The sequence below is a fragment of the Sander vitreus genome, chromosome 16, assembly GCF_031162955.1.
Source record: "Sander vitreus isolate 19-12246 chromosome 16, sanVit1, whole genome shotgun sequence".
Classification (NCBI taxonomy): Eukaryota; Metazoa; Chordata; class Actinopteri; order Perciformes; family Percidae; genus Sander; species Sander vitreus.
The window spans coordinates 5,046,392-5,073,405 of record NC_135870.1 but is presented as its reverse complement, the minus strand read 5'-3'; the positions used below and the strand labels follow the sequence as shown (position 1 = coordinate 5,073,405).

The following is a 27,014-nucleotide window of genomic DNA, read 5'->3' as shown; positions in this document are numbered from 1 at the left end:
ATTGTCACTGCTGCTCAGTGTAACTGGTTTCTAACCTCCCCTGCACAATGTCGCACCGTGTGACTAAACTAAACTGGAACTTATGTACAAATTCCTTGCTACTGTTACTTTACTTGAGTATTTCAACTTTATGGTATTTTGTACTTACTTATACTCCACCACATTTCAGAGGACAATATTGCACATTTTACTCCACTACATTTTTGTAGTTACTTTGCAGATTCTGATTATTAAGAAAAATATGAATCAACAAATAAATTGTAAATTACTCATCTCGCATGATTCCTTTATTGTTACACCTCAATTATACAGGTATAAGAGTAAAATGATTTGGGTTTGGCTCCTCAACATTGCAGAAAAAAATAGAATAAAAAAATAAAAACAACAATAAGCTACACTATAAATAATGTGCATATAGTGTTTGAAAACATGCATATGGAAAAGCAGCGGCAACATGAATGTGATGTACACATTAATGCATCACTAATTAAAATAATACTTCTAATATCTGCTTAATTTGTACTTTTACTTTTGGTACTCTTAAGTTTATTTAATTATACTTTTGTACTTTTAAGGAAGATTTTGAATGCAGGAAATTCTATTGTAACAAAGTAATTTTACACTGTAATACTGCTAGTAATAAATGAAAAAAAAAAATCCATCTCTGCATAATCGGATACTGTCTTTATTTATTTACAATTCCACGCTTTTATTTTGAAGGACAGATACCCAAACCGGAAAATCTGTCTTGCCAGGATTACATGTACTCATACCTTCTGTATGACACCACGACGGCATCACACCTTTATCAGTAATGAAAGAATTGTTGCCTGTTGCGACGTGTATTACCGACTATATATAAGATAATGTAGATGAGAAGTCTATGTAACGTTGCCGTATTTCCAGTCTACAAACATTTAGCTGAACCACGGAACGGTAAGAGAATACCCTGGGCGGACACGGAAGGCAGTTTTATCGACAGTTCATTTATGTTTACAAACCAAAAAGAATAACCGGTTTCCCACCCTCTATGTTTATTTTAAGTGCTATGTTCTCCTGCGTGCTCACTTCCTATAGCTCTCTTTTTTTAAGTAAATGTGCCCACACCATAGCATCTCCCTTATGACAATAAAACGTTTTTAATAGGTTAATATCTTCCAGACAAACTCTGAGCTGTCAGAGGAGACAGGCGATGTGGAACTGGAGCAGCAGTCGGTGGGCTCTTCTACCTCCCGTCTACTCTGTGCTCACTGCTGCTGGACTGTGGCTGGTGTAAGTTCTGTTAAAAACAGCTACAAAGAGACACAAACGACTACAAAAAGCAAATACCAAGAGACACGAAACGACTACACTGATAAACAAAATGACTACAAAAAGACGCACGACTACAAAGAGACACAAAGGATTATCAAGAGACAGAAAATGACTATAAAAAGATGCAAAAAGACTACAAAGAGACGCTAGGACTACAAGAAAATGCAAATAATTACAAAAAGACGCAGAATACTACAGGAAAAAAAGCCAAATGACAACACAGAGACACAAAATGACGACAACGAGACAAGAATTACAGAACGACGCAAATGACAGGTGACTACAGTATACTATAACTTCTATTCATCTTTAATATTATATTCCCTCCTTTGTTCTGATAGATACTTTGTAGCTGTAAATGATGAGAAGATCGCACCCCTGGGTTCATCATACAGGTAAGAATAGGGCTGCACGATATCACCTATAATCGAAATCACGATTAATTGCACATTATACTTCGATAATGAAAAATTACGGACACTGCGTTTTTTGGGGGAGGCACAAGTTGCTCAGTTGACTCAGACTTGGTGTTTGAGTTATCCTCCGTTATGTTTTCCATGGTCCGGACAAAGTCACGTGACTACACACATGGTAGAATGTTTTTAAAGTGCTCATATTATGCTTTTTGGCTTCCCTTTATAGTATTGTATATCTTTTTTGTGCATGTTATAGGTTTACGAAGTGAAAAAGCCCAAAGTCCCCCCCAAAGGGACTTACCATCTCCAACAGAAAACACTGTTCACAAACTGCTCCAAACAGCTCTATTGTAGTCCAGCCTTTACTTCAGAGACAAACGTGGTCACTTTGTAACACACGTTATAATGCTCGCCTAGCTGCTAGCATGGCACGCCCTCATACTCTGCTTCTGACTGGCTAGTAGTCCTTACCTAGGTACTGTCAGGGCACGCCCTCATACTCTGCTTCTGACTGGCTAGTAGTCCTTACCTAGCTACTGTCAGGGCACGCCCTCATACTCTGCTTCTGACTGGCTAGCAGTCCTTACCTAGCTACTGTTAGGGCACGCCCTCATACTCTGCTTCTGACTGGCTAGTAGTCCTTACCCAGGTACTGTCAGGGCACGCCCTCATACTCTGCTTCTGACTGGCTAGTAGTCCTTACCTAGGTACTGTCAGGGCACGCCCTCATACTCTGCTTCTGACTGGCTAGTAGTCCTTACCTAGCTACTGAGCATGTGCGACTCCCAACAAAGATGTTACAGAAGTGAGAGGTCTCACTCTGTAGCTAAAACAGAGAGCTCAACACACAGGGTGAAAAGAGGAGCTGCAGCAATGTGCAGTACAACAAAAATATGGTGTTTTTTGAAAATTAAACCATATCAACCTATTCTGATATAACCTCTAAATACAATTATGAACCTGAAAATGAGCATAATATGAGCACTTTAAGGAGAAAGTAGGCCTATCAACAGGAATAAATAATCAAAATTATCGTCATGGGAAAAATACGTCGATAACAGCTTCAGAATTCCAATGTCGATACATTTTCAATTAATCGTCCAGACCTAGGTAAGAATCACACAATATCATCCAAAGATGACTTTTTTTTTTATCTTTGGGTTAATCTTGTTTTTATGTGTTTTCAGGAGAAGAAATGGATCGTTTTACCCTCCCTACATTAGGTAGGTACTCATCATTCTTTCCTTATTGTTGTAAATCATTTTTATTTTAGCGACAAATCCAAATGTTTCCCATTCCAGTGTTGCAGGCAACTTTTCACCAGCCAGCTGCATCTTCAGCGAGGTCATGAACTTGTCTGCGTTTGGGGGTGAGAGCAGCGTTGATCGTTATAATACAAGATGTCACAAATGCAAACGCTAATATTTTGATATTGCCAACAAATCCCATGAAAAGACTAAACCAATGTCGTGTTGGTGTGTCTTTAGGCTTTTTATACACACAGTGCTTGTTAGCAGGATCGATTACATGGTTTCCGTTGGTTGTTCTCTATTTCAGGGTTCATAATTGCTGTCCTCAGATACCGTCAGCTGAAACACAGAGCATACCATCAATGGCTGAATGTCGGTAGTCTGGTGGCTTTCTCTATCGGCTGCTTTGGAATGACACTGGTTGGAAACTTCCAGGTAACGTGCACCACTGGCACATACAGTACATGTATTTGAATATTATTAAGGGATGGATGGATGAAGGGGAGAAATAAGATAAGTAATACACTATGTACAAATAAAGATAAAAAAAGATAAGTAATACTCTACTGATCATAAGTTTGGGGTCACTTAGACATTTCCATTCCACTCCATTACAGACAGAATACCAGCTGAGATCAGTTGCATTGTTTCTTTAATCAGGGCAGCAGTTTTCAGATTACATTATGTGTTTACATAATTGCAAAAGAGTTCTCCAATGTTTTCTCAGTTTTCTCAGTTAGCAATATCTACATTGTCCTTTATCAGCAACCATTCATCCAATGGTCCAAAGGCTCATTATGTTTACTAATCTGATATCATTTAACTGAGAAAACATTGGAGAACCCTTTTGCAATTATGTAAACACATAATGTAATCTGAAAACTGCTGCCCTGGTTAAAAAAACAATGCAACTGATCTCAGCTGGTATTCTGTCTGTAATAGAGTGGAATGGAAATGTCTAAGTGACCCCAAACTTTTGACCGGTAGTGTATGTACGAATGAAGATTAAAAAAAGATAAGTAATATGTACAATACAGTAATACATTCTAAATAGTGCAAATGTAAGGCAAAATCAAACTGTATAGAAAACTAAAGATGAAGATATTGTAATTTGCAATATAAAAGGAAGAGTTCCTGAGTGTCTTCTTTTATATAAAGTGGCCAGTGCAGATCCTGATGGGGGGGAGAGGAGGTTCAGAGTCCAGCGTTCTTGGGGATTCAGGGGAGAGGAGGGGAGGGAGAGAGTGGAGGGTGTTGAGCTTAGGGAATGAAGCTGTTGTTCGGTCTGATGGAACAGGCTGGGATGCTCCGGTATCGTCTCCCAGATGGAGGCAGAGTGTGTGATCTTGGTGAATTTGTTTTTGTTAGAAATGGTGAGCATGTTGTAGAAACAGGGGGAAGAGTACAGCAGGGTGGGTTGTAAAGTAACAGCAGGAGGTGTGGAGCAACAGAAAGTGCTCTGCATTTACGGATGACATGTCATCTCTGCTGAGATCGTTTGTGGATATCGGTGACGTGTTGATCAGAACTGAGATTATTGTCTTAATTGATTGGTTTTGGTTTAAGGTATTTACTGAGGAGATGATCCACAACTTTGGCACCTTAATGACGTTTGGACTGGGAATGCTGTACTGCTGGGTGCAGTCCTTCATCACCCTGAGAGTGGACCTGAAGAATGAAGGGAGGAAGACTGGGATCATCCGCTTCCTGTTGTCTGGATCCATCACTGTCTGCATGATCCTCTGTATCCTTTTACTCCGACCGCTTTAAGACTGTAATGAACATATTGTTTAAAAGGTAACGACTGACCAACTGTACTGTATGTTGTGAATTTAAAGGGGCCCTTTGACTGACAATCATTTGAGTCATTGGGTTTGTCAAATATAAGAAAATAGTAAAAGAAAAAATGTACATCATAAGATTCCTAAAGCCCAATATCTTTGAATTAATTGTTTTGTTTGGCCAACAATCCAAAACCCAAAAATATTCAAAGCAGCAAATCCTGGAATCCAAATATTAAAAATTGTTGATGAAAGATAAATCAACTAATATTTTCAGCTCTAATATAAAATATATGTATCTATATATCTATCGTTAAGTAGTTTGCCTGTACCTTTAACGATACCACTCTAATGTCTGTACTGTCAAATATGAAGCTACACTTAGCTTAGCATAGTATAAAGACTGGAAACAGCTAGCCTGGCTCTGTCCAAAATGTGTCTTTTTTTTTTTACACAGATTAAACAAATAAAATATAATGTGTTAACTTCTGAGCTTTAGAGGTGCTGGTAGATGGATTCAGTCACATTTGGACAGAGCTTCTGTAGCTGTTTCTGTGTTTCCAGTTTTTATGCTAAGCTAAGCTAATTGGCTGCTGGCTTTATTGCCAGACCTTCCTCCACAGCGCTGCGGAGGCGAGTCCACACAGTATTCCGGGATGGGAGAAAAACATGCTCTGGTTTATTGGCATTTCTTTAAACCAATCACAATCGTCGTGGGCAGCGCTAAGCGCCGGACGGAGCAACAGAGCCGCTGCAAAATAGCCTCGGGAAGAAACTTGTTTTGGTGGAACGTGTGTTGTCAAAGGTTGTTTTAGTCGTGCAACAGAAAACTCAGATTGGACAGATAGTCTAGCTAGCTGTCTGGATTTACCCTGCAGAGATCTGAGGAGCAGTTAACCATAGTCCTCACAAATCCATCGGAGGTTAGAACACCAACACAAAGAAAAGAAAAGAAGGTAGAATTTTCAGTGGCACCTGAACAATCCCGGAAATTAAACATTGCAGATAAAGACTGTTTTCATGATCTGTAATCCCTCATTTTCACGTCTCATCCTTAACTCACCAGCTACAGACTTCTCCCTGATAGGTCAGCGCCTCCACATGCAAGCAGCTCAGTCCCAGTGGGCGCTGGTCATGTTCTTCATCACCTTCATCTGCACTTTTGCCATCGAGTTTCGCCACAACCGCTTCGACATCGTGTGCACAGACAACTCTGGTACAGTGAGCCGGTCAGAGGCGCTCTCTGAAGCGTCCAGGTACCAGCTGGACCAAATGTAGGTATGTCACACTGTCTCACGTTTAAAGATCCTCATGTTTAACTGCAGGAGGCGCATGGATCAGCAACTTTAAGATGCATTTATTCCATATTTTTTTACTCTACTCACTCTTACCAAATAATCACTTCATGTAGGAATGTTTGACTGTTAGGTATGTTTTTATCTACAAACATTCAAAAGTAGAAAATCATTGTACTCATTTCTCTTTATATGCAAGGACGCTTGCAGCCAGTTAGCTTAGCATAAAGAGTGGAAACAGCTAGCCCAGCTCTGTCCTAAGGTAACAAAATCCTCCTCTAAAGCTCACTAATTAACACGTTATATATTTATTGTAGACAAACTTGGCAAGAAAGTCAAATAAACGTCCTTTAAAAAAATGTTGGCACATGAAACCAAAACAAATAGCTGTATGGCTCAATACCAGTACAGATAATTGAGAAACTTATTTTTTGGACCCTTAAACCATTTTAGATTTACACTAAAGTGTTTAATGTACAAGCTTTTCCATTACATAGAACGTCAAGTATTGTTTAGACACAGACGAACATAAACATTTGGACTGAGGGAGAAGACAGGCTTATGTGTGAGACAAGGCATTTATTGGAAGCAAGATTTTAGATGATCATTTCCTGAATCATACCACTTATGTTTCACACACATTAATCCTCAATTTGGCAATTTATTTCGGGTAACTTTCCAACACCAACGTTACGAGGATGGCACATTTAAATAGACACCATTCATCTGCTGAGTAGACTAATTAAGACAACGTTTGATATGAGAACTTCCTGCCAGCAGCAGCACTGCTGAGTGCATCTACACTGTAGTTCTACTTTCTAAAACATGACAACGTTAAACAGTTTAATCACTGGATAAAACTTCAAACATCTGCAACACGTGTGTACAGTATGTGTAGAGGGGAGAAAACAGCATACAGATGGAAAATGTTTACTAAACGGTGACGAAATACAACACATACAGTTGGAAAGTTTGGAAGCGGTTCAGCGACCAAAATACGGTTCATCTAAAAAGGTAAAGTAACTTCACAGGTTATGTGCAGTTTCCATCAGGCTTAGTTCTCTTCTCAGTCAATCAAATGGTCCGATGAGAGTGATGCTCCTACGTAGATCTGTTTCCATACATGTGAAGGGCATCCTGAAAGACCTGTGTAGATGGACTTCTTACAGACTGGGACTATGTTAGCCCTACTGGTGGCTAACTGAAGTCCCGGCAGCAGCTCCTACACTTCTTGAACTGTCAACGTGGCACAAACAAAAACAGAGTTGCAAAAAAGGAGGGCGGTGAAGGGGGAGCTGGGGAGGGCTAGAGAAGAGAAGGAACAGGTCAGTATGGAACGAAGTTGGAGAAGTTCTCCCCGTCTTCTTCCACACACACACACTATGTTAAGCCCGTCCCGTCAGTTCAAGTTGGCTAAAGGATGTAACGAGGTCATAGTGGGCCCTCTCGTCATCCGTCAGCTCCATGTTTCCAGGCCGGACCACCACCACCACGTTCACCCCGGCTTCTTCAGCTGCTTTAGCCTCTGCAAATGACAAATACACGAGTGAATATTAGGGGCGGGGGGGGGGAATCGATACAGTGTAGCATTGCGATATTTTCCGTGGCAATACTGTATCGATACCCAGACGCCAAGTATCGATCTTTTATTATATACATTGAACATGAGAATTTAACTTTTTGGTACTAGAATAATATTTGCTTTGTCAGTCTACTAGATGGTGCAGTGGTGAGAAACAAACAAACAAAGAAGTTTATCTTTTTAGATGAAACAGATGTTGACCAAGTTCTCCTTTGGGGGACATCATTTGAAGTTGGAAAAAAGGTCAGAAATTGCAATATATCCCAATAATATCGTATGGTGACGTAGGTAATGTGATAATATTGCATCGAGGGGCCTTTGGTGATTCCCACCCCTAATGAATATATGGATCCAAAATGTAATGCAACATTAACAGAGCCTTACTGCAAAATGAAATGCATTTCATTTTGTTTGTTTTTTGGCATTTTGTGCCCATTAAACTTAGTATAATCCAGACCACGATTAGCGCTGTTGGGTCTCATTCACAAATATCTTTTTTTATGAAATCTGTTGTTGAGAAAGGACCGGAGAAAAGTGCGTCAGATCATGATGTGTTTTTAAACCGCAGAATTGTTTGCACATTTGTTAGACCTCAAGGATGTGCACAATGGGTTTTCTTGAGTAACACCGAATGTAAACAGAAACTTTGTGTACTCCGCAGGGCGCCTTTAACAAGACTGGCAGCTTTGTGAGGAGGTGCTTCAAGCTAAATGCTAATGTCAACAGACTAACATGCTCACAATACTAGCATGCTGATGTAATGTTTATCGTCTTAGTTCAACATTTGCTAATTAACAGACTCAAACAAAGTCTGCAGATGTTTTTTTTTTTTTTACAGTTTTCAGCAATGATCTAGAATGAAAATCTGCGGAAGTTAGCGGACCGTTTTTCTGCTTGAGGTGAAGGTGTTTGTAAAATCGCCGAAAAATTCTGCGCCCGTAGATTCCGTGTGGCCCCCGCGAATCAGCACTAAACACAAAATGTACACACAACTGAGGCTGATGGGAATATGATAACACAAAACTCAAGTACCGTACTAAATCATATAATCACATTAAAAGGAACATATTCTAGTATGTATTATTAGCAAGACTTCCACAAACCAAGTCTTACCACGAGTGACGTCGGTCAAGAATGTGATTTCCTCGGGTTGACAGCCAATCCGCTCAGCAATTCTCTCGTAGCTTTTGCATTCCACTTTAGCTCCTATACTGGTGTCAAAGTGACCATCGAACAACTGAAACGTTTTGAAAAAGAACATCTCAGCATGACTTTACAATTGCCTGAAATCAATTAAACCAACAAATTGGTTAAAAAAAAGAAAGAAAAAAAGACAGATATGGTAAACTATGTTTGTATTGAAATATGTTGATCTTCTTGTGAGTATTAAACACACGATGAGAGAGGCGGCTGTACTTACATCTAAAACATCTCCTTCGACAGAGTATCCAAACAGAAGTTTCTGTGCCTCCACGCTTCCAGAGGAGTAAATGTACACTTTTAGTCCCTGTCCTCTCCATCTTTTGATGGATGGAACAACATCCTGGTAGACCCTGTTTGCAACAAAATTAGAAGACAAACATTATTTTAAAGTGCTCAAATTATGCTCATTTTTCAGGTTCATAATTGTATTTAGAGGTTGTACCAGAATAGGTTTACATGGTTTCATTTTCAAAATACACCATATTTTTGTTGTACTACACATTGCTGCAGCTCCTCTTTTCACCCTGTGTGTTGAGCTCTCTGTTTTAGCTACAGAGTGAGGCATCACACTTCTGTTACAGCTTTGTTGGGAGTCGCACATGCTCAGTACCTAGGTAAGGACTACTAGCCAGTCAGAAGCAGAGTATGAGGGCGTGCCCTGACAGTACCTAGGTAAGGACTACTAGCCAGTCAGAAGCAGAGTATGAGGGCGTGCCCTGACAGTACCTAGGTAAGGACTACTAGCCAGTCAGAAGCAGAGTATGAGGGCGTGCCCTGACAGTACCTAGGTAAGGACTACTAGCCAGTCAGAAGCAGAGTATGAGGGCGTGCCCTGACAGTAGCTAGGTAAGGACTACTAGCCAGTCAGAAGCAGAGTATGAGGGCGTGCCACGCCAGCAGCTAGGTGAGCATTATAACGTGTGTTACAAAGTGACCACGTTTGTCTCTGAAGTAAAGGCTGGACTACAACAGAGCTGTTTGGAGCAGTTTGTGAACAGTGTTTTCTGTTGGAGATGGTAAGTCCCTTTGGGGTGGACTTTGGGCTTTTTCACTTTGTAAACCTATAACATGCACAAAAAAGATATATAACACGATAAAGGAAAGGGGAAAAGCCAAAAAGCATAATATGAGCACTTTACAGTTGCTGATTGTTTTTCCTGTCGACTGACTAAATAATTGGCTAGCACATGACCATCATTTGATGAAGTGTTCAGTTAAGACACATATTCATGTTGATCACGTTTTCTGGAAGTCCGGCTCAACGGATGTACATTGCTGGGATAAAACCTGACATCAACTTGCGCTTTCTCCAATATCTGGAGTTAGCGGACGGTTGTTTAAAGAAATACAGACAAGCTGCGTTTCCCAACCCCCCCACGCTTTCAAACGAACTCTGGAACGGTTCGCTTGTGGTGAGAACGCGATCCGACCTCGAACCGCACCAACTACTACACACTGTGCACGTCTGAGCTAATGTCTCCTGTAGTCAGGTGACATCTGCGATGCGGCAGAGGTGACGTAACCCCATTTGTTCAGGTCCTATCCCCTGACCAATCGGCTATCCTAACCTTAACCACTCGAGGTCAAATGCCTAACCCCAACCAATCGAGCCGTTTCGTAGGGCGGGTCTTGGCGTGACCATAGTAGGATTCGTAAATTTGCGTCCAGAACACAGGACCATCTTCCTGTATTTACTTGTTTGCGCCTGCCCCCCAGACACATCCGACCAACAAGTAAGAGTGAACAATGTAGCTTGATTGTAATGACGCTTTGAGTTTTCCAGGTTTTAAACAAAACCGAGCCAAGGGGAATGGTTTCAAGTTTACAAACTCATCAACTGATTCGGACCAAAGCAAACCAGCTATAGGTGTGAAATTGCCCTTACATGTCTAGAAACCTTGCCGAGTCATGACTCAAGTTTGAACAGAGGATATGTATAAACGACTGAATTTTGAAGTGAGGAAAATGATCAGTGTACTTACTCGCCTTTGATTCTCCCAGATGAATAAGCTGCCCTCCACATGTGCCCCTGGAGCTGTTTGAGTGCTGTTGACTTCCTGTCTGCTGCCATTTGCCAAAGCACATTATCCATTACTTCCCTAATGGCCTTCTCCTCGTCTGTGTGAACCGTCTGGTCCACGGTGTGGACGGGGCACGACCGATTCTGTCTCATGTCCTCTTCAATCTGCAATGACAGTCAGGCTTTTTTTTTATTATTATTATTATTATTAAGGGAACACCATTAAAGTCCTCGGGTATCAGGAGCACGGCATGCTTTTTCACCAGGTTTTGGATCACATTTATTTGAACATTTTGTTGTCCACAGGTGTAGCATTCCCTGCTTCAAGTCTCAATATTTGAAGCAAAATGAAGACAATTTAAGACTTAAGTCAACTACATTTTGCAGGACAATCTGCAAAGTCCTGCATCCTGACGTATTTGTTATGTACACGGACTATGAGGTTAAACTTTTGACTTTCTAATTCATGAGTGTTTACATCCATATTGTGTGAAATTGAAAATTTGTAAACATTGACCCTAATTTTAGGGGGAATCAAATGTAATTAGACTTAAATTAACATTAAGATTTGGTTGCAAATGTTTTGCATTATTAGAAATATACAACAAATCCATCATCTGTGCAAATCACCAAAATATAAAATGGTGAATCAGGACGTCATTTAATTTGAAATAAACAATTCTCTACAAAATATAATATTGGTTTGTTGGAAAAAGGTATGCCGTATATGTCAGTATATTAATACACACTGTAGAGCTGAAACTATTAGTTACAGTATATTCTATATTATAATCAATTCATCATTTTTTCAAGCAAAAGTGACAATATTCCACTCTCTCAAAGGTTAATATTTCCTAGTTTTCTTAATCTCATATGATACTAAACCAAACATATTTGTGTTTTGGACTGTTTGGTTAAACAAAACAAGCAACATGAATATGCCAACTTGAATTTTTTGGGAAATTAGACTTTCATTAAGGGAACTGAAACGGAGTTTGTTGAACAGTATAAGTATCTGGGAACCGTCATAGATAACAACCTGAAGTTTGATGTGAATTGTGATGCAGTCTGTAAGAAGGGACAGCAACGTTTGTACTTCCTTAGGAAGTTAAACACTTTTAATGTAGATAGGAAAATGATGTCCTTATTTTATAAATCTTTTATTGAATCAGTTCTTATGTTTGCCATGATTGCTTGGTACGGTAACCTGAATATCAGGGACAAAAACCATCTCAGCCATATTGTAAAGGTGGCTGGTAAAGTGATAGGTTTCCCACAGTCCCCCTTGATGGTTATCTTTGACCAGCAAGTACTCCGCAAGGCTCGGTCTATATTAGACTGCACAAACCACCCCCTTTACTCTGAGTTTGTAATACTCCCCTCAGGTCGCAGATTTAGAGTACCTCGGTTCAAGACCAACAGGGGTAAAAACTCCTTTGTCCCATGTGCAATAAATCAGCTTAATTTGCACATGTAATGTAGTACTTTGTTTTGTTTTTAGAGATTGCTCCAGTGGTGATAACTTGTGTTGTGTGTATTACATACAGGAAACCTTTGTTGTACTTATGTCTTGGATTGTTGCCTCTATCTGTATGTTGCTTGAATATGTTTGTTTCTTTTTTATCTTTCACTCCTGACTGCATTTCAAGTTTCCCATTTGGGATAATAAAGTAAACTGAACTGATTATGATGGACATTTTTTTCCCGACATTTTATGGACCAAATGATTAGTCGTTTCATCAAGAAAATAATGAAGAGATTAGTTGATCAAAACTAATCAATAGTCTCTGGCCTAATACACTGACATGCATGTCGAGGGCCAAAGTCTTCCCTCGTTCACTCACTGAGCTGTTGACACTAAGAGATTGTCGGCAGCAAGAGGTTGGTTCTTAATTTTGATTAAATCCTGAAAGCTCGTCCCTCCTTTACCTGTTTCTTTAGGAGATGAACATCTTGTTTGCACTCATCCTCCTCCCAGTGAGTAGACAAATACTCCTCAAGATGCTCCCTGATGTATGGAAATAAGATATCCTGGAAAACACAAAGTGGTCATTAGGTGGCTGCTTACAGGGGGGAAAATAAATAATTCAGACATAAAATGTACTAGTTCGTATTCATAAAAATCAAAGCTTACTATTTTATGTAACCATTTTTTTGTGTTGTCAAAAATGATGAACAATTACAACAAAGGCTCTACAGGATGATTTTGTACAGACTTTGAGGCATTCTTTTATCTCAAATAGCGTGAAAAATCGTGCAAATAGCTGCTGTATATGTTAGAGAGAAAAACATCCCCTTGGTTTGGAATGAGCCCCAAATGATTTTAAACACGTTTTTATGTAATGCGAATAGAAAGGGAACAACGAAGAAAGGAAGCATGAAAGTATAAAAATCTGAAAAAGCGTTAAATTGAGCTATGACTCTGCCACAAAAGTCCAAAATAGTCAAACACCGTCAAGCTAACTGGTTTAGCTGGCCCCGCTACTGGTGACAGTCATCTGTTAGCAGGATCTTTGTTAAGAGTCGTTGTTGAGCGCTACATAATTAGCTTATCATGCTATGACATTAGTATGTTCAAAACAGTATTTCCATCAAATAAAATGTACCTTTACAAACGTGATTGGTGTTGTTGTTCCTTCGATATCCAGCAAGAGTGCGCTGGTACAAGCAGGAATTGAAACAGTGGCCATTTTTTAGGAGAGTCTGCTGCAGCTGGTTAGCTGACGTTAGCTTATAAATTAGCAACACCACAGTGTTAAATTAAGCGCTCTTCTCTGGTGCTCTGACCCCGGGATAGGTGAAGCAGAGTGAGGAGTAGCCAGGCGCGAAGAGAGGTACCACCTGGTTAGATGTAAGCCGCTAGCTAGCTGTGCTTTGCCATCAGCTGATGCTGACACTGACTGTAGTGAAGGAGCAGTGAGTGAGCACACATGTTCAGAGCTTACAGTCAGAGCTGTCAGTTCAGGCTGCAGCTTGGTGGGGGCGCTACTGAGCGTGTTGTTCCTCTTCTTCTTTCAGGTTCATTAGCGGTTGGCAAACAACGATTTGGTGCATCACCGCCTCCATCTGGTACGGAGTGTGGATCAGAATATAACATATCGTCACCTTCCTAAAATAATGGCCTAAAGTCATCTTTTGACAAAAATGATTTTCTTGCCTAAATCATCTCCTCATGGTGCTGGCCACCTCAGTTGAACAGGTCATGTGATTCTACACCTTTAGTATAATGGCCTATCTACCTATCTATCTATCTATCTATCTATCTATCTATATATATATATATATATATACCACTATCTACCACTCTATCACTGAAGTTATTATTATTATTATTATTATTATTATTATTATTATTATTATTATTATTATTTCCATGATTCAGGGCTCGTCCCCGATTGGTGAGTGATGAGGTTGTTTGTGCATGTAAACACACTGATTGTTGACAGAGTGTATAGGTTTAAGATTGCCTAAGTCACAAAGGCATTTATTCCTCTTATGTTGCATAATTGACAGACATTGTTATTAGTATGTCAATAGTCATCTATTGTCGTAACATTTTTGAGTGAAATTATTAATAAATATATATTCAGTATTTGGTGCAGTTTTCTGAAAAACCTGAAAAAATGACTTATTTTTTACCATTATTTTAGGAAGGTGACGATATGTACAATTGTAAATTATAGAGTGTGGTCTAGACCTACTCTATCTGTAAAGTGTCTCGAGATAACTCTTGTTATGATTTGATACTATAAATAAAATTGAATTGAATCATAGATATAAAACACTGAAACTAAAAATAATAAATAATAGATTTAGGATTTGTTTTTCTGCTCCACCTCCAGTCCAGCAGGGGGCGGTAATGCGCCTATAAAGAGGTTGGTTAACCGCCAATACAACGCAAAGAAGAAGAAGACGAAAAACGACGATCACAAACCCCCCCTAAACTGTAGCAACTGAAACTGAACATTTTGTTTTTATGAAACACATTTTACCTAAAATTAGACTAACTTTACAGTTAAATGAACTTAGAAAAACGAAATAACTTGCTCTAGTTAACGACGACGAGTTACAGCTAACGATACATGATAACAAAAATATTAGCTAGCCGCTAGCTAGCATTAGCTGTCAGCAAGCCAACTGACGTTAGCTTTTAGCGTTTAGCTTCTGCAAATAATTCTGACGTTGCTTAAGTTTAGCGACAACGTTTAAAAGCCTAAAACAATGTCGGACGACTATGAGTTCAGCGATGACACGACCATGATGAGAATGGAAGAGGACGGGGAGGCAAACAGTGACGAGCCGATGTCTGCAGCCGGGGACTGTGGCCTGGTGGGGGGCGAGGCCGAGGGATCAAGAATTGACGCCAGTAAAAACGAGGAGGATGAGGGGTAATGGCAACATTACACTTATCGTAGAGTTGGAAGGAGTCTCTCCACAATGAAACATTTCTAACCAACCATTGTGACTCCGTTAAGATACCGCAGCTGTGTTGTAAACACCAAATCAAGTGCTGTCAGTGTCAGTGTGGTGATAGCTTGTGGAAAGAATTTGGTAATTTTGGTAATTGTGGTTCCTTTTAAATGTGCTGTTTTGTCAACAGTAAGATGTTTGTAGGAGGGCTCAGCTGGGACACGACTAAGAAGGACCTGAAAGATTATTTTTCCAAGTACGGGGAGGTTGTAGACTGCACTTTAAAACTGGACCCCATGACTGGCCGTTCACGGGGCTTTGGCTTTGTGCTCTTCAAAGAACCAGACAGTGTTGACAAGGTACTGGCCTGCTCCCATTAGTGCATTAATAAAGTACTTCTAAGTACTTTAAAGCCACATGCACAGTGCTGACCTTTTTGTGTAATGATAAATGAAGCTGCCAAAAACAGGGAATTAATCTTGTGTTATTGCTGTATGTTAAGAACCCGTGCTAGTTTGCTTATTTTCAGGCAAATCGGATGTTTAGCTCTGTGACTTGAATGCAAGGGCAAACTGGGGCTGAATTAACAACAAAGTATATATTTCCTTTTCTCAGTTGTAGATCATTGTGAACTGAAAGTCTTTGTTTTTTTGGACACAATTTGCAATTTTAAATGTCACCTTGAGGTCCATTACAGGATTTGTAAACTTCTCCCCTCACATTTTTGTGACATTTAATAAAATAAAATAACGATGAATTGACAGTATTGACAGTAACAAAATAACCGGCAGATTCATTGACAATGAAAACAATTCGAACGACCCAGTCTGACAAAGAAGCATCCTTTGCATTGGGGTCATGTGTCTTTAATAGAAACAATAACCTACAAAACAAATGTGTGAATTAACACTTAAAGATAATTTTTCTAAATGAGCCCTTTTGTCAATTATTTGTTTTGCTATGTAGGTTGCCACACAGAAGGAACATAAACTCAATGGAAAGGTCATTGACCCCAAAAAAGCCAAAGCCATGAAGAGCAAGGAGCCCGTAAAGAAGATCTTTGTTGGTGGTCTCTCTCCAGACACTCCTGAAGACAAAGTCAGAGAGTACTTTAGTGCCTTCGGAGAGGTACACATTTTTTCTAACATTCCCAGATTTAGCTTTTAGTTTGTGCTGTGGCTCATTGGGATCATATATATATATATATATATATTTTTTTTTATCCATTTAATGAATTTTTCTCGTGGGTCTGCATGACTGTAAATCAAAATGAACTTGCCCGTTTCTTTTTATAAACGTAATTAAACACTTAGCTGGAGTCAATTGAACTTCCCATGGAAAACAAAACCAACAAAAGGAGAGGCTTCTGCTTCATCACATTCAAAGAGGAGGAGCCAGTTAAAGGCATCATGGAGAAAAAGTACCACAATATTGGACTAAGCAAGGTACAAACTTCTTTTCTCTCCTGCCAAATAAGACTCGATTACCTGGTAATTGCGCTAATTACTTTGACTTTTATAACTGACACATAATTACTGTGGACATACAACTTTACTGGTGTTCCTTCAGTGTGAAATAAAAGTGGCGATGTCCAAGGAACAGTATCAGCAGCAGCAGTACTGGGGAGGCCGAGGTGGATACCCATCCAGGTCTCGAGGAAGAGGCGGTGGTGAGTGGAGAAAACTTTGCACGTATAGAAAAATGTAAATAATGCACCTTTTTTTTTTTTTACAGTAAAATCGTAACTTTTGGAATAAGAAATTACAGTACAGGACTAGGGGTGCATGATATATCGACTCAATATCGTTATCGCGATATCATGTTGCGCAATATATCGAAAGTGTCGCGATAAGTATGCAATATTTTGTTTATTTTGTGGAGTGCTGCGTCCCGTCCGTTGGCTGTGTGGCTTAGTTGTGTTTGATTTAGAGCTTGAAACGCTATAATGATCATCTTTCACTGGCCAGTGCTACTTGCACATGTTAGTGCACGTCAGCGCACGGGTCCACTACGTGACAAACCCTATGGAGCGTACCACGTGTGTCCATATTTCAACAGAGTGACGGTGTAAGTGAAGAAATAGATAGAGACAACAAAACGGAATGAATCAGAGAAGAGAAAGAAAAGTTGTGTCCTGTTCTCTTTATTTATTTTATACTGTCCAACCAGTAAAACATGTCCTGTTCTCTTTATTTATTTTATACTGTCCAACCAGTAAAACATGTCCTGTTCTGTAGACATGATCCTTATTTATTTATGTATTCATGTTGGACCAGTCCAATATGACCGTCAGTTGAAATAAACCTTGTGTTGTAGGAAAACTTGTTTTATTTGTTATGAATCTATTTTGATGCGTTTTCCCGTAACTTTAGTAATTTTAAATATATATATGTTTAAAAATATCGAAATTAATGTCGCAGTATTCATAGTCGATATCGCAATATGACAATTTGTCTATATATATCGTGCAATCCTATATAGGACCAGGCCCTGAGGAAGTGCATCCGGCTTTGAAGCAAACATAGCGGCCAAATGGTGGAACTGCTACTCCGGGCCTGTCACATGATACCCTCTGGCCCATAGACTTCCATTGAGAAAGACACATCTGTAAATCAGTGGATACATTTTCTTTTTCAGGAAATGAGCATTTTCACTTTCTTGCCGAGAGTTAGTTGAGACGATCGACATCAGTTTCATGTCGGCACAGTAAATATGAAGCTAAAGCCAGCAGGCGGTTAGCTTACTATAAAGACTAGAAACAGGGAAATCTCACCTCTAAAGCTCACTTATGAACACGTGGTGTCTTGTTTGTCTAGTCTGTACAAAGCAGGGGAGTAAAAGTGACAGGTTGTGCTATTATGGGAGCTTATGTGCCTGACTGTTTTTGGCAGGAAAAAGTGATGTGGGACCCCGGCAAGGGCCTTTTTACAGAATGACGTAGATCTCGCTGGTGCGCCAGGATTTTGAGTGCGTGACCAGAGGGTGCGCACCACTCTATTTTTTACAAAGCGGAAACGGGAAGCATGGACGAGCTCGAGGGCAACCGGATGCCAGGACTCTGAGTGACTGCAAGTCTCTCTTGTAAACTTACTGGGTTAAGATGAGTTCTTTTATGGCGAATGAAAGGCTTGATCCGACGAAGTAGGTCATCGAATCAAATCGAAGCATTGACGTCAACGCTGCTGCCAGTTCTGCCGTTGTTTACCTTTTTCTTCTTCCTCTAGTCCGTAGAGATGGCAAAGTCGGTAGCATTTCCTCATTAGCGCCACCTCTTTTCAGGAGAAGACTGCAACTAGTGTCGCGATTCATATCTAAGAATTGTCGTTGGGCCCCAGTGGACTTTATTATCTGCTATAGCTTTTCCAACGTTTTGGACACAGATATGGTAATAATTATGGTCCAAAATGATGAATGAATGAATGAATGAATGAATTTTTTTGTAATTACAAAATGTAACAATTATTTGAGGGAGGGCCCCTAATAATATGTGCTCCCAAGTCTTCCACAAATCTAGGGAAAACACTGCATTTTAACGAAATACTGTCATTTTATTTGATGTCAGCTGTAATAAAGGGTTAAAATGCTCAATAATGTAATTTTAATAGAGCTCTATCTAACCGCATGTAAAACAATAAGCACTTAATTTGTGTGATCAAAAGCATTTTATTTCAATCCTGTTTAACTGCAGGTCCCAATCAGAATTGGAACCAGGGTTATGGCAACTACTGGAATCAAGGCTATGGGAATTATGGCAATTATGGTTACAATAATCAAGGATATGGAGGATACGGTGGCTATGATTACCCTGGTTACAACAACTATTATGGATATGGTGACTACAACGGTGAGTAGAACACCCTGACGTGCTCCAGTTAAATTTTCCCTTCACTTTCTATTAGTTTTGAAATGACAAAAACCCCTGAAATCAGATTTTGCGCCCCGCTTGTAGATGAATCTGGTGGATATGGCAAGTCGCCACGGCGTGGCGGTCACACCAACAGTTACAAGCCGTATTAACGGAGGAAACTCATCTTCAAGTAGGTATGTAAAGACAAAACAATACACCTCTTACTTTAAACTTAAGGTAGTTATATTTACTTTGCTGTTTTGGTAACATTATGTTTAATTTCCTCTTGTAAATTTCTTTTTCTCAGCACCCTCAAGTGCTTTACAGTAGTGGTAACATAGAGGCTACAGTCTTGTGGCGATTATTTTAACAGCTGGCCTTCTGCTGCCTCTTTTGCACCTTTTTAAAAGTGTAAAGTTAACAGGTAAAGTACTGATACTACAGTAAATGGATGCCAAAAGTTAAGGATGTGCAAGGAAACAGAAAAGGAAGTATGTTGTCTCCTAACTCTGACATACCTTGTTTGTACCTGCCAGCGGAGCTTCCTTGCAGGCCATGAGCTGACTCCCAGATACTCTCAGGGCCCGCTCAATGCGGACCGGGTACGAGAAGCATACGCTCTCGAATGCTGCCATTTGGTATGGTCTTACAACATCCTGTATCAGCATTTCTAATCTAAACAATATGGGACACGTCCAGCTTTGTCATCTTTCTTTCCATTTTACTTTCTTTGCAACTGTTTTTTAATAATGTAAAACTTAAAATATACACATGTAATTGTCATTTTTGTTACAGGCCCTTACTCCCCCACAAGTAATGATTTATAAATATGTAAAAATAACTATTTGCTTTTCAAAGGGTACTACGTACAGCATTCTCTGGACTTTCCAGTTCCTATTGTTAATATATGCATTCCTAATCTTATCTAAAATGCTTGTTTCTTTATTTAGCTCTTGTAGCCAGTAAGTCCATGAGCTAAAACCTGGTTCGTATTTGGACGAGACTGTGTTGGGGGGAGAGATAAAGTGCTACTTTGTGTACATGTATTGCTCTGTTTTGTCTTACTGACAGCGATGGAAAAAGACTCCTCGTTTTGTTAATTTTCCTGTAACAAATTTTCCCTTTTTATAACCTTTTGTAAAAGAAAGAAGTTTCCAGAAATTTGCATGTAATGTTTTCTTTAATGTGTATTATTTTTTTTATTTTTTTTTGACCGATTTGAAGGTTTCTTCCATTTAGTATTTTGACTTCTTCAATTTATATTGCACTTCAGGATTTCTAGCTTATGGACTAACTATTATTTGTTTGTTTTTTAAACTGTAAAATAATTGTTCTCAGTTTTTTAATTTATTTTTGACATTGGACATTATAAACACGGGGGATTCCTGTTTTATTTATAGTTTTAGCAGGTTTTGGTTCATCTATAGCTGATCTGTTTTGTTTGTTTTTCGTAGGTTTCAGAGTGATGAAAGACAGCAGAGCGCTGATGGAGCGTTGGCCAGAGAGATGATGGTATCCAGCAAAGGTCACTAGCTGACTGTAAGAAACTAATGAAGAGCACTATGACCTACACTACATTTCCTCTATATTTACCGGAGTATTTGTTGTATCTCAAAAGTTTGGCTGTTTTGCATTTATTTAGATTGCTGCAAAGTTAGGGCAGTTTTGCGTTCCTAATCCTCTCTTGTTTTTGTATTTAATGTTCTCAAATGCTATTTGTGAATTGCTTCAATTATTACATAACCGAAATGTTAGATTGGTTGGAACAGATCACACACACACACACACACACACACACATACAGTATTGTAGTAGCAAAGAATGCATAAAATGCGTTGTTACAATTTCCTTTTTATGGTAGTCATCAGTCATATAATACATATGTCATTACAGAGTTTGACAGTCATAAACAGAATATATATATATATATATATATACACAGCTAATTGGACAAAAAGAAATACAATAAAATAAAAATAAAGACTCATTTGGATATGTGATCCGTTGTGAAATAGTAATATTACGTCACATTGACTGTTGGAGTGTTCAAGAAGTACTTCAGCCAAGTTTCTAACAATTTAAGCTCTAATTTGCATCATGTCATCATAAGCTTTATCGCAGCAGCCTAACCAATAAGCCTGCAGGTGTTACAAAATCATCTACCCTTTTGAATTTACATAAATATTTCTTGAAATGTCCGTTTGTTTGAGCTGAAATGATCTGAGACTCTCTCACGAGAGCAATTACACGCAAAATAAAAGAGGTGAGCTTTATCCACCGTCTTCATCGCTTTCAGTCCTGAGCTGCTGAAGGAGTTCAGATCGGGTGTTATATGACTTTTGTGGCAAAGAGGATGATGAGGATAACGATGATCAGCACAATCACACCAATTATGATCATCATTTTAATGTTTTTCCACCAGTATTTCCTGGCAACCCGTGTGGATGTTCTTTGGAAAGAGTCAGCCTGAAAAGAAGCATAAAGGAAACCTCATTAAACACAAGTGATGGAAGAAGCACCCAGATCTTTGACTTACACATCAAAGTCTTGCAGGTGTTGAGGAGTACCAGAGTTTCCCCGGGGTTCTTAAAAGTATTTTAAAAGTCTTAAATTTAATATTCTAAAAAAATAAGGCCTTAAAAATATTGGGTTTCGTTTATTGAGGTCTTACGTTTTTCTTTTCCTTTTAAATGATTAAATAAATGCCCTAACATCATAAATACATGTTTTGTGTGTGTGTTAAACTTTATTTTGTATTTTTATTACAAAAATATATATATAATATAAATAAAACATATATTTTCATAGCATTAGAGATCACTTCACCAGAATGTTTTATTCATATTTCGTTATCGTTACTTGGTAAATACTTATTTTATCTCGGACTTGAAATCCAAACTGATTTTCCGTCATATGGCCGTGAAGTTGGCATTAAACCAGAACCCTGGGGAGCACCAATGCATATGTAAAAAAAAAAAGTTGTATAAAGCCTTTTGTGTCAACAGAGGGAGCTGTGTGAAGTTTGATGAATTTCAGTAAGGCTAAGCTAAGGACTACAAGTTTGAAAATGAAAAACAAATCTGGAGGTGTGGACTTAGAAAGATGGGAGTTTACTAGACCTCTGTAGCCCGCTCCTTATCTCTGCTCCAGGCTAGAGGCTCCAGGCTACTAGGCTCTAGCATAACACAGCTGAATCTCCAACCTAAACTGTTGACAATAGAGTTGCATTGTGGGTAATGTAGGCACCAGAGTTTGACCAGGAAAAAAAGACCAATTTTGGTTCTGCTGCTTTAACTACTTCGTATGCAGTTAGAATGTTTAGTCCAGAGGTTCCCAACCTAGGGGTTAGGCCCCTCCAAAGGGTCACCAGATAAAGCTGAGGGGTCGGGAGATAATTAATGGGAGAGAGAAGGAGAAAAAGTTCTGATACATAGGTTTTCATTTATTGGATGTTTTTCTAATGTTTACCATTTTGTTAAATACTGGCTCATTTTACCTCTTTGAACTTCAAGCAGTTATTTAAATGAAACCATTTGGAAAGTTTAGACGGGAAATGTCTCTCTGATTACAGTACCTCATAACATCACAGAGTACCCCAACTACACATGACAAAAAGGTTTGAAACACTATTTTAAAAGCTTATATGTTTTTTTTATGTTAAATCTTAATACGTAAAGTCATCTATATCCTTCGCGTTCCACTTCCGGGGGTTGTTCTGCTGCCGCAGGACATTTCACCGGATGCGTGTATTTTCCTAGCCTGGTCGACACCAGACCCTTCTCAGTTGTAACTCCAATTGTAATTTCCAAAGGGGTGTCACCAACGGGCACCACTCAAATGCCTCTGGGCGCAATTGGATAGTCCTTCTACCAATCAGACCGACGATCCGGGTGACGTAGCAGTGACAGCGGCATCAACGGGTTGCTGCGCTTCGGTGGCCTTCATGTTGAATGTAAACAAAAAGCTGCTCGCCGTTGCTGTGCTATCGTCATCGTATAAAGCCCGCCTCAACGGTTGTGATTGGTGCCTCGATTTGGAAAAATTGGAAGTGGGCTTGAATGGGCTCTTGGCCAGACGGACTTGCAGAGCAAATCTCAAATTTGCCGGAAGTTTGTCAGGGTTTTCCCAGGCTAGTATTTTCCGTTTCCTTCCTCTTTCTTTGTGTTGGAATTTTAAATCCGGTGGATTTATGAGGACTACGGTTAACTGCTCCTACAATCTCTGCAGGATAAATTGAGACGCCTAGCTAGACTACTGTGCAATCTGAGTTTTCTCTCGCACGACTATTTTCCAGCGGCTCTGTGCGGAGTTTAGCACCGCCCATGACGATTCTGATTGGTTTAAAGAAATGCCATTAAACCAGAGCGCATTTCCTCCCATCCTCGAATGCTATGTGGAATAGCCAGACCCTCCTTCAACGCGCTGTGGAGGAGGGTCTGGCAAAGCGAGACTATATGTAAAGTAACTCACTATAGTTCCCTGATATAGCAAGTAAAAAAGTACAATATTTTCCTCTGAAATCTTGTAAAGGAACAGAAAAGTACAGTACAAGTATCTCAAAATTGTACTTAAGTACAGTACTTGAGTAAATGCACTTAGTTACTTTTCACCACTGTAGAAACACGTTTTATAACAGCCTTGCTGTTTTAAGAGTCCTATGAAAGCCTAATCTCTAAACACACTGTACCGGGAGATACTTACAGACGCCTGCAGGTCATCAGTCTTGCCGATCAGATCATCTAATCTGTCCCCTCTCTCCAGCACTTTGCTGATGTTGTCTTTCAGAATAACTTTAACCTCGTTGACCTGGCCTTGCACCTGGTCGAGTTTGGCCGTCGAGCCAGCGGCCGGGGACTGAGACCTTGTGTCAGCCTGAGAGAAAAATGAGGACAAATTTTTCTATTTTTAGTCGCAATCGCTACAAATTTACCACCACAAAAAAAAAGCAAGCCTGTAGACAGGGGGGTCTGGGCTATTTTTCTTTTTGCACATTTTCTGTTTAAGCAATCTGACAACACTGTAGTAAATATTATGCTGCTTGCTCATTAAGATACCAGCAGACAAGCTAATCCAGATCAAATTTGGGCATAAAAAGTTCCCAAAACTAAGTATTTGAACCTCATAATTAAATACAAAATGAGTGGAAAAACTGCAAAAGGTCCACTTTCAGAAAAAAAGAGCCCCGATTTCCATTAGGCTGGCTACGGGCCTGCTTAAAGTCAAACATACTGTCGGAGCAGAAGCCTCTGTAATGACAAATTTAAATGTCCAAACCTCACTTCCTGTTAACAGGAGAGATTGCGCTATCAGGTGTGTCTCAGTTTATAGAGGCCTGTGTGATTGTCACATGAAAATATCAAGCATAAAGTCAACCTGGTTAGCACGATAGTCTTACACGAGAATAGGAAGGGAATGATTGTAAACGATATTAAGATGAAGAACAATCGATATCTTGAAACATTAACAATATTTGAGTTAAAACTAAACTTCATTGTATAAAAAGTACACCACTCACCATGGAAGCTCAGTTTCTCAGACACAACCAACAGAACAACTACTACAAAAAAAAAATAAAAGCCTCCACAGAGTCCTGTTATCCAGTCCTACCAGTATAATAAACATACGCAGAGATCTGTGCTTCTTGCGACTGTATGAGTCACACGGTAAGAGCTGAGCAAATGTCTGCTGAAGGTTGCACCTCTCCTGTGTTACTCATTAACTCCCGGTTGCCTCAATCAAAGTCTCATTGGCTTAACAGGAACCAGTCATCATCCCCATGAAGAACTGAAGTCCGATAATGAACACGCAGTACTTTCATTTCCTGCTTTTTATGAACTCTGCTACCACACGTTCATCAATGATTCAAGAGTAGTGGGATAGTTAAGACAATAAAAGAACACATTCTAGTTTACAACGTATAGTTTTGTCCCAGTTCTACGTGTTCACATACCATCAGCTGTCGAGCAGTGTTGAGTGGATGTGTCCAGGCAAAGGGCTCTGTTTTCAGCAGAGAGATATTTGCAAGGCAATAAAGGTTGCCTCATTTCCTCATCCTGTGTTGTGCAGATTGTTATTTGAGCAGCCAGTGACAGTTTAAGTATGCAAATATACATTTCCATGCTGTTTTGAAGCATGAGTTTACCTCAGTTTAGCACCCAGAATGAATTATGTAACAGTAGCTCCACGTTGTAAACATTTTGCCAGATATGTTCAAGAACAATAACTCATAAGTATGAAAATAAATATGTCACACCACCTACCAGCAGTCTGTATACATACTGTAATTCATGCTGTGTAAATAATACTGACACTGACTAACACAAGTAAAACTCCTGGATTTAAAGTGAAACTCAGGTAAATGTATGTTCTTTAGTGCTGAGGATGTGATGCATTGACAATATACTATAACTACAATATACTAATAGTTTTTCCCTCTTCCCTGCCAAACTATCGCCTCACTTGGGAGCATTATTTAGCATGATATGGATTCTTATATCGTCTAGTTTCATATGATACCAATATCTTCACAGAGCCTCTGGATCGATCTCAGGATTTTATGAATTGATATTGGATAATGTAATTTTTTTTTTTAAACCCAGCCCTATTCAAAATGTAAGTAAACGTATAAAAGTATGAGCATCAACATTTATATAAAGCAACAAGTAAATGTTCTCATTATGCAAAATGGCCCATTACAGAATAATATATATTGTATTACTGATTAGAATTATTGATAATAATATATTATTGGGTAAATGTACTGTATGTATGTATGAATACATATGTATAAAAAATATGTTTATATATAAACAGGTCAAAAATGCCTTGATAGTACTTAGTTGGTACTATAGAGGACACTTTTCTAATAAAGAGGATCTGGCCATGAGTCACACAAACTGAACATTGGGAGTGTGCTGCACTAAGTGGTGAATGATTGCCAAATATTCAAGAAACATGTCTAGGCATATGATTGCTTAAATTCAAATATGAACATATACATTAGTCTGAAATGTACTATTACCCTAAATAATCAAGACCATAAAGACAAAATGTGGGTGTGACAGTGCAATATTCAACCTTGTAATCATGGACTTTGCAGGGGCAGAGCGAGCGGATGGCTTCTGGGGCTTCAGCCCTAAATGTCTTATCAAAACCCCCGAATCTTTTAGGTTTTTAAAATACCTTCAACGTCGTGTCATTTCCTCTAAGTCTCTCTGACTGGACTGACAAAACAATGCAGAAAAAGGTTCTATTACTGGGGAAATATTGCCATTCATTCTGTGAACTCTAATTCCTACCCTACAGTACCTACATTATACTTACTGCTGTAACACAGCACAGCAGTTTGGGTCCATCTATCTATCTATCTATCTATCTATCTCTCTATCTCTCTATCTCTCTATCTATCTATCTATCTATCTATCTATCTATCTATCGGTGCTGGTCATATAATTAGAATATCATGAAAAAGTTGATTTATTTCAGTAATTCCATTCAAAAAGTGAAACTTATATAATGTATACATTCATTCCACACAGACTGATATATTACAAGTGTTTATTTATTTTACTTTTGATGATTAGAACTGACAACTAATGAAAACCCCAAATTCACTATCTCAGAAAATTAGAATATTGTGAAAAGGTTCAGTATTGAAGACACCTGGTGCCACACTCTAATCAGCTAATGAACTCAAAACACCTGCAAAGGCCTTTAAATGGTCTCTCAGTCTAGTTCTGTAGGCTACACAATCATGGGGAAGACTGCTGACTGGACAGCTGTCCAAAAGACAACCATTGACACCTTGCACAAGGAGGGCAAGACACAAAAGGTCACTGCTGAAGAGGCTGGCTGTTCACAGAGCTCTGTGTCCAAGCACATTAATAGAAAGGGGAA

General features: G+C 39.2%; 4 protein-coding genes across 10 annotated transcripts; 2 read left to right on the top strand and 2 right to left on the bottom strand.

Annotated features, from left to right (window-relative positions):
* The first annotated feature begins 741 nt into the window (after nucleotides 1-741).
* Nucleotides 742-12,546, top strand: tmem150c (transmembrane protein 150C). Of its 3 annotated transcripts, none has more exons than XM_078271077.1 (9): nucleotides 742-936; nucleotides 1,162-1,272; nucleotides 1,656-1,709; nucleotides 2,918-2,953; nucleotides 3,032-3,099; nucleotides 3,288-3,415; nucleotides 4,547-4,724; nucleotides 5,834-6,035; nucleotides 10,843-12,546. In XM_078271077.1, the coding sequence occupies exons 2-9, from the start codon at nucleotides 1,193-1,195 to the stop codon at nucleotides 10,844-10,846; spliced, it is 750 nt and encodes a 249-aa protein (XP_078127203.1). In that variant the 5' UTR covers nucleotides 742-936; nucleotides 1,162-1,192; the 3' UTR covers nucleotides 10,847-12,546. The 3 variants fall into 3 exon arrangements, with proteins under 3 accessions (XP_078127203.1, XP_078127202.1, XP_078127204.1); XM_078271076.1 differs by having other exon boundaries at nucleotides 5,834-6,039; XM_078271078.1 differs by having other exon boundaries at nucleotides 1,147-1,272; nucleotides 5,834-6,039.
* enoph1 (enolase-phosphatase 1) lies at nucleotides 6,423-13,824 on the bottom strand. The gene is made up of 6 exons (XM_078271075.1): nucleotides 13,468-13,824; nucleotides 12,791-12,892; nucleotides 10,824-11,026; nucleotides 9,059-9,191; nucleotides 8,752-8,875; nucleotides 6,423-7,581 (listed from the first exon to the last, which is right to left on the bottom strand). The coding sequence occupies exons 1-6, from the start codon at nucleotides 13,549-13,551 to the stop codon at nucleotides 7,442-7,444; spliced, it is 786 nt and encodes a 261-aa protein (XP_078127201.1). The 5' UTR covers nucleotides 13,552-13,824; the 3' UTR covers nucleotides 6,423-7,441.
* A 918-nt stretch (nucleotides 13,825-14,742) lies between these two features.
* hnrnpd (heterogeneous nuclear ribonucleoprotein D) lies at nucleotides 14,743-21,842 on the top strand. Of its 4 annotated transcripts, XR_013503204.1 has the most exons (9): nucleotides 14,744-15,249; nucleotides 15,462-15,630; nucleotides 16,238-16,399; nucleotides 16,585-16,716; nucleotides 16,841-16,940; nucleotides 18,960-19,115; nucleotides 19,221-19,312; nucleotides 19,655-19,756; nucleotides 20,573-21,842. XR_013503204.1 is itself a non-coding variant. In XM_078271280.1 (8 exons), exons 1-7 carry the CDS (start codon nucleotides 15,083-15,085, stop codon nucleotides 19,286-19,288), a joined length of 954 nt encoding a protein of 317 aa, XP_078127406.1. In that variant the 5' UTR covers nucleotides 14,744-15,082; the 3' UTR covers nucleotides 19,289-19,308; nucleotides 20,573-21,842. The 4 variants fall into 4 exon arrangements, 3 of the variants coding, with proteins under 3 accessions (XP_078127407.1, XP_078127406.1, XP_078127405.1); XM_078271280.1 differs by lacking the exon at nucleotides 19,655-19,756 and having other exon boundaries at nucleotides 19,221-19,308; XM_078271279.1 differs by lacking the exon at nucleotides 19,655-19,756.
* LOC144531247 (vesicle-associated membrane protein 8) lies at nucleotides 20,950-25,176 on the bottom strand. Of its 2 annotated transcripts, none has more exons than XM_078271283.1 (3): nucleotides 25,069-25,176; nucleotides 23,820-23,990; nucleotides 20,950-21,584 (listed from the first exon to the last, which is right to left on the bottom strand). In XM_078271283.1, the coding sequence occupies exons 1-3, from the start codon at nucleotides 25,069-25,071 to the stop codon at nucleotides 21,447-21,449; spliced, it is 312 nt and encodes a 103-aa protein (XP_078127409.1). In that variant the 5' UTR covers nucleotides 25,072-25,176; the 3' UTR covers nucleotides 20,950-21,446. The 2 variants fall into 2 exon arrangements, with proteins under 2 accessions (XP_078127409.1, XP_078127408.1); XM_078271282.1 differs by lacking the exon at nucleotides 25,069-25,176 and adding an exon at nucleotides 24,634-25,056.
* Nucleotides 25,177-27,014: the final 1,838 nt, after the last annotated feature.

Excerpts from the sequence above, each read along its gene's own strand:
- tmem150c (XM_078271077.1), top strand. The coding sequence starts at position 1,193 with ATGTGGAACTGGAGCAGCAGTCGGTGGGCTCTTCTACCTCCCGTCTAC. Across the intron at positions 1,273-1,655 it reads GCTGCTGGACTGTGGCTGGT|ATACTTTGTAGCTGTAAATG; the intron begins GTAAGTTCTGTT and ends TTGTTCTGATAG. Across the intron at positions 3,416-4,546 it reads CACTGGTTGGAAACTTCCAG|GTATTTACTGAGGAGATGAT; the intron begins GTAACGTGCACC and ends TTTTGGTTTAAG.
- enoph1 (XM_078271075.1), bottom strand. The coding sequence starts at position 13,551 with ATGGCCACTGTTTCAATTCCTGCTTGTACCAGCGCACTCTTGCTGGAT. Across the intron at positions 12,893-13,467 it reads CACCAATCACGTTTGTAAAG|GATATCTTATTTCCATACAT; the intron begins GTACATTTTATT and ends TGTGTTTTCCAG. Across the intron at positions 7,582-8,751 it reads CTTGACCGACGTCACTCGTG|AGGCTAAAGCAGCTGAAGAA; the intron begins GTAAGACTTGGT and ends TGTCATTTGCAG.
- hnrnpd (XM_078271280.1), top strand. The coding sequence starts at position 15,083 with ATGTCGGACGACTATGAGTTCAGCGATGACACGACCATGATGAGAATG. Across the intron at positions 16,717-16,840 it reads ACAATATTGGACTAAGCAAG|TGTGAAATAAAAGTGGCGAT; the intron begins GTACAAACTTCT and ends GTGTTCCTTCAG. Across the intron at positions 16,941-18,959 it reads GTCTCGAGGAAGAGGCGGTG|GTCCCAATCAGAATTGGAAC; the intron begins GTGAGTGGAGAA and ends GTTTAACTGCAG.
- LOC144531247 (XM_078271283.1), bottom strand. Across the intron at positions 21,585-23,819 it reads CTGATGACCTGCAGGCGTCT|GCTGACTCTTTCCAAAGAAC; the intron begins GTAAGTATCTCC and ends GCTTCTTTTCAG.